Source organism: Delphinus delphis, chromosome 1 (genome assembly GCF_949987515.2).
Source record: "Delphinus delphis chromosome 1, mDelDel1.2, whole genome shotgun sequence".
In the NCBI taxonomy this organism is placed as follows: domain Eukaryota; kingdom Metazoa; phylum Chordata; class Mammalia; order Artiodactyla; family Delphinidae; genus Delphinus; species Delphinus delphis.
The window spans coordinates 31615091-31621090 of NC_082683.1; the positions used below are offsets into that span (position 1 = coordinate 31615091).

General features: G+C 49.4%; 1 protein-coding gene across 14 annotated transcripts in view; it reads left to right on the forward strand.

The window, feature by feature from the left end:
• MACF1 (microtubule actin crosslinking factor 1) overlaps positions 1-2487 on the forward strand; it is a 341652-nt gene extending 339165 nt beyond the window's left edge. For all 14 annotated transcript variants that reach the window (XM_060019755.1, XM_060019769.1, XM_060019756.1 and 11 more), the window contains one exon: positions 878-2487. In XM_060019755.1, the coding sequence (XP_059875738.1) occupies positions 878-1134 (257 nt within the window). In that variant the 3' untranslated portion in view covers positions 1135-2487. The remainder of the gene's footprint in view (positions 1-877) is intronic.
• Positions 2488-6000: the final 3513 nt, after the last annotated feature.

The window sequence follows — 6000 nt, forward strand, 5'->3', positions numbered from 1 at the left end:
CAGCCAAAGCCAGACCACCTGTTCTCGATCAGAAATGATAGTATTTGAAAGTAGAAGGAGAAAAGGGCCTCCTGCAGCCGGGCCTTCCTCAGAAGCCCGTCCAGTATGGGACCTGGCAGGTTGCTAGTAATTTTTCCGACACCCCATATTTATTATCGCTGCCGGGGAGCTGAGGAAGTCAGGGAAGGATTACATCTGCTCACCTGTTGATGTTCCTTTTGGGAGCCATTTCCTGCTCTCTGTTTGCCATCCCTTCGCCCCCATTCTCAGTCTGCCCATGCAACTACCAGGCGCTCTCCTCTGTGCCGAGGCCATGGGACAGCCCTGCTCGACTCTACCATCGGGCGTGTGAGCTAACAGTGCTGCTGATAGAAGCTGGTTTCTAATTCTCAGGATGCTTCTCAAGTAGAAGCACAAAGCCAGAAAGGGTTTCAGCAACTTCTGTGTAGGTGAGAGGAACGGGGTTCAGAAAGGCTGTGGTTTGCCCAAGGTCACACAGCATATCAGGTGGTATTAGGATCAGAACCCTGGCCTCTTGTGACCACCTAGAGGGGTGGGTTAGGGAGGGTGGGAGGGAGATGCAAGAGGGAGGGGATATGGGGATATATGTACACGTATAGCTGATTCACTTTGTTATACAGCCGAAACTAACACAACATTGTAAAGCAATTATACTCCAATAAAGATGTTAAAAAAATTAATAAGTAATAGGAGATGCTGTACAGCAGAAGTTAACACAACATTGTAAATCAGCTATACGCTAATAAAAAATTTAAAAAAATAAAAAAAAAGAACCCCGGCCTCTGGTAACTTGTTTCCCCCTGCCCCCTCCAATGCTGTCTCTATTAAAGTCTGTGGCTTTATTCTTAAATTCCAGACCCTAAAAAATCAGCCAGTCGCCCTGGGAGTCGGGCCGGGAGTCGGGCCGGGAGTCGGGCCAGCAGCCGGCGTGGAAGCGATGCCTCTGACTTTGACCTTCTAGAGACGCAGTCTGCTTGTTCAGACACTTCAGAGAGCAGTGCCGCAGGGGGCCAGGGCAGCTCGAGGAGAGGGCTAAACAAGCCTTCCAAAATCCCCACCATGTCTAAGAAGACCACCACTGCCTCCCCCAGGACTCCGGGTCCCAAGCGGTAACACTACACAAGCACCCCCAAGCCTCTGTCCACTTTGAATCCTGCCCCACACATTGGGTGTATATTTATTCTGAATGGGAGAAGTTATATTGTTAAAAGTGTAAAAGAATAATTGTGTTATGAAGCTGCCTTATTTTTTTTCTTTTTGTAAGTTACTATTTTCATGTGAATATTTATGTAGATAAAATTTGCCTCCTGGTAACCCTGTAATGGATGGGGCCCAGAAATGAAATATTTGAGAAAAATAAGCGAAAAGATCAAGATGCAAATGTGTATTAAAATTTTAAAAAGCCTCTAAGTAGGGTTTCTGTGCGGTGCAGGGTTGTAAACCTGCTTTATCTTTTAGGATTATTCCTAAATGCATCTTCTTTATAAACTTGACTTGCTGTCTCAGCAAGATAAATTATATTAAAAAAAAAAACAAGAATCCTTCAGTGTTTAAGGAACTCTTTTTTTGTAAATCATGGACACCTCAATTAGCAAGAACTGAGGGGAGGGCACTTCTGACTGCTTTTTCCATTGTTTTTAATATTGTGTAATTTTAGCTGAAGAGAGGGAACCTCATCTAGGTAATGTTTGCACATGATACAGCAAAAGGAGTTCATTGCAATACTGTCTTTGAATACTGTTTCAGTACTAGGTGTTTAAAGGACAAATAGCTGCTAGAATTCAGGGGTAAATATAACTGTTCAGAAAACGTGAGAACATTGGGGTTTTTAAGAGTCCTGGTTTATAACTTCCTATCCAGCCCAGCCACCAATAACTCCTGTGCTCACCGGGACCCAGGCCGTCGGCAAGGGGAGACTCCTTGGTGGCATCATGAATTACAGATTTGTTTATCTGCATTTTTTGCTATTTATTTAAAATGGTCGATCAACTTCCCACAAACTGAGGAATGAATTCCACAAGCCTATTCTGAAAGCGTGGACATAAAACACTCGCTCGTCCTTTAAAGGAGTTCACCAGCACACTTGTTAAGAAGTCCCGTTTGCTTCTTCCGTCTTTTCTTTTGTGCGTAATAAAGTTAGCTGACCAAGTGATCATGAAGAGGGGCTGTCTGGGGCTCCTGGTTTTTAGCTGCTGTTCCTCTTCAGCTCCGACCACGTTGCTGTGTGATTATCTCAATTGATTTTAATTGAGGCAGAAACTGAAGCTCTACCAATGAACTGTTTAAAAACAAGACACACTTTTGTATTAAAATTGCTTGCAGTAACAAATATTTTGTATTTCCTGCTTTACTTCTGAACCATTACCTTATGTGTAACATGACTCTTTTAGGTACTTCGGTGCATTATTCAGATCCAGATATCTTGATGGATAAATTATGGAGCTCATTAATAGATTTCTTCTCATATATTTTATCCTCATTAATTTTATTTAACAAGGGAACAAAGGATCAGACTGTTGTTATGGAAATCTGTAGGGCTGTCTGGCCCACTTACGTGATTAAACAAATAACCAGTATGTAAGAAGATTTTTGTTTTAGAAATCACAGATCCCGGGTTTTGAGAGAATGGGGCCAGATTCTCACAGTATGCTGATATTTCTGGTTAAGTGGTAGAATTTCAGAGGTAGAAACAAAATTGGTCATCAAGTCTTACCTCCTTTGTTTTACAGAAGGAGAAACAAATGGGAAAGTGGGTGAGAAGGTCATCTGCCTGAGATCACATAATGAATAAATGGCAGAAGAGGACCTTGAATCTAGTCCTCGGCTCCCTGTCCAAGTCAGGCAGTTCTCTTCCCTCCAGTCCCTGGTTGGCTTTATAATATTTAGAATGGCCAAATATTAACTAATTCTGATGACAGGAATTAGACTAAGAAATAACTAGGGAACTTGAAAGATAAGAGGGGTTGAACGTCAGCCACCTGTGTTCTTCATCATTAGGCCGTACTCCCCTTGTGATAGGGAGTTTGGTGAGATGGACACATGTTTGCCAAAGCTGTTGGAAGCCAAATACCCAGATTAGAAGGAATGTGCAGCCTGATGGATTCTGAAGGAAGTGCTTACTGTATTCTCCATGGAATTGGTAACTTCAGGCTGCCAGAACTTTGTAGGATGGCGTTTCCACCCAAATCTGCTTCCCCCTCTCGGCCTTCTGGCTGCAGAAGCATGCTGAAAGGAGCTTGACCTCCATCTTCTCAAAGTCTGGACCGTGGTCACTTGTTTTTCTTACCAAGTCATTCAGGCTTTCCCTCAGTCTTTGCAACAAAGCTCAGCTAGTGGTGCAATCTGCAGGAAGTGTATTTCCATTCAGTGAACACCTGTGTGCAAGACCATGTGGGAAATATAGGGATGGCAGGAAAGGGGTTAAAACTGCAGTTCTGTGATACAAGTGCTAAATTAGTAATGCAAACTTGGTGTCTGCTAGGATAGAGGAGGGCAGGTTCTGGGGCTTTGAATAACCATAGCTAACATGTATTGAGTGCTTCCTGTGTGCCAGTCACTGTGCTAAGTGCTCTGTGTACATTCTCATGTAATTCCCATCACAGTCCTACAATCGTGAGCCTTACTGACAGATGAGAGACAGCCTGAGAGAGGTTCAGCAACTTGCCCAAGGTCACAGAGTTGCCAGGTGGCTGGGGAAGCCCTTGTTTGACAGAACTTTCTCCCAAGACACCCTCCCCATGTCAGTTCCCATCCAGTTGAGGAGTTCCAGGATTCCACTCACAGATCGCCTGTCCCCACTTCCTCTGCCCATCCAGGCAATTTGCCGGCCCCTCTGTCAGAGCACAACCTCTGTTTTGCCTTCAAAAAGACTGCATGTTCACCTGTCACCCCTGGGGTGACCCTTGGGAGCCACTAGAGGGCAGGGAGCTGGTCAGCTTCATCTCTGGCTCAGGCCACAGCACGGAGCAGCACCACTGGTTTATGGGAATGTGAAGCCATTGTTTAAAGGGCACAGCCATCTTCACTCATCCTAAATTGAGATAAATGACTTCTATGAATCAGACCAGCACTGGGCTGCTTGCAGTCTTGCTGGGAGGCCAGCAGTTTACGATACACAACTGGAGAATTACAGGCTAGATCTGAGACCTCCAGTGATGTATGGGCTCAGGGAATGCAGAAGGATGCCCAGGGATAGTGAAGGGGGCAGGAAATTCAGAGACCCTGACCAGCTCTGACAAGGGAACACCCCCTTGACTCTGCCCCCTGCCTCTGCATGCAGTCACCAAGCGCTGTGGACTTGCCCTCCTAAGAGCCTTCTCCTCTGCCCTCCATTCCTCTAATGATTCTCCATTAGAGGATCATTGTCAACATCCCCCGACCCCTCCCATTACTGTACCTGTCTCCAGCTGTGGGCCCTGACTCCAATCTCCCTCCCTCCAATCCATAGTCCCCTCTGCATCCAGGCTCTGGTCTTGTCTTGAGAACTTTCACTGGCTCATCTGTGGCATTCTCATCCAGCTTCAGCAGCCTGGTGGAGTTTTACCTGTTGAGTAGAAGGAAGACTAGGCATGGACTTAAGTCACCATCAAATGATTGGATTTAAGATTTGATATTTTTTAAGTTTGAAGTGATCTTGGGGAAATGTGAATTTTACTGGACATCGTACCTTTATTTTGAAGTTTAATCTTGAACCCACGTTGGGACGCCGTAACCATCTGCTGTCCAGAGCCCCTCACCTGGCCATTTGCCCCCCAGGCTCTCCAGCCTCCACTGAACAGCTCACCTGCATGTGGCCACCTGCTGCAGCCCAGCTCCAGTGTTGTGTGACCTGAGGGAAGTCCCTTAACCCTTGTGTGCCTCAGTCACCTCGTCTGTTAAGTGAGGTGGGGGAGGGGCGGTTAGGTATCCACCCAATGACAACGTGTGAGCACGAAGAAATGGTACAGAACACGGCTGGCACATGGACGGTGCTCACTGTCACCTGCCACTGTTATGCTCCTTGGAGTCTCGGCCTTCGCACAAGCTATTTCCTCTGCCTGGAACATTCTCCTCCCACTGACCTTTCCTTCAACCCAACCAATTCCTTCCGGCCTTCAGAGCTCAGTCTAAGTGTCTCTTCCTCTCAGCGCGGCGCCTTAACCATAAACGAATAAATGCGGTGAGAAGGCGCCTAGGGAAGAGCAGGGTGTGCAGAACGGGTCTAGTCAATGGAGGAGTTTCCGTGAGGAGCCTTCTCTCGCAAGCCGCTGAGGGCCGTGACAATTCAGATGCGCAAAGGCTCAGGAAGGGCACCAGAGCTCCTTGACCGGCGGGAGGCGGGAAGCGGGTGCGCGTATCCCGCGCGCACCGGGGTCCGAAGGGCGCCCAGCCAGACCTAGTGGTGGCATTGCGGCTGCTGGAGCTGCCGGGGCGGCCCGCCGGAGGCGCCAGCCGGGAGCGCGCGGAAACCAGGCGGGTGGGCGCGCCAGGAGCAGTGACGGAGCCGGCGTCAGGTGTCCGGGAAAGAGCTCCCAAAGGCGCACGCAAGGGGACTGCGGAGAAGGCACCAAGAGGCCGGCGAGGAGCTGCGGTGGCTGGGAACCCGGGCCCGGCTGCTGGCAGAGGGATGCGCCCCACTCTCGGGCCTGCCTGTCACCCGCGGGGCCCCTCTACCTCTAGACCCGACTGAGGCATTTCCGGTCCTGGAGCGACACTCGTGCACCAGGAGGGGCTGCGGGGTCACTCCTCAGGCCGGACCGAGAGTTGGGATGCCACCTGGGCAGGGTGACCAAGGACACGCCCCGCGGGAGGGCAGGGTCCGATCTCCCCGAACCGCTCCGCTACCCTGGGTCCCCAGGCCGAGTCCCCGCGCCCGCCCGACAGCGCGGCCAGCGGCGGGAGGGGAGCCCAGGACGACCTCGAGGCCCCCGACGGCTGGGCTAGGGATTCCTCGCCGACCACCTACCCACCTACCAGCGGGTCGCATCTCAGGTCGCCAAC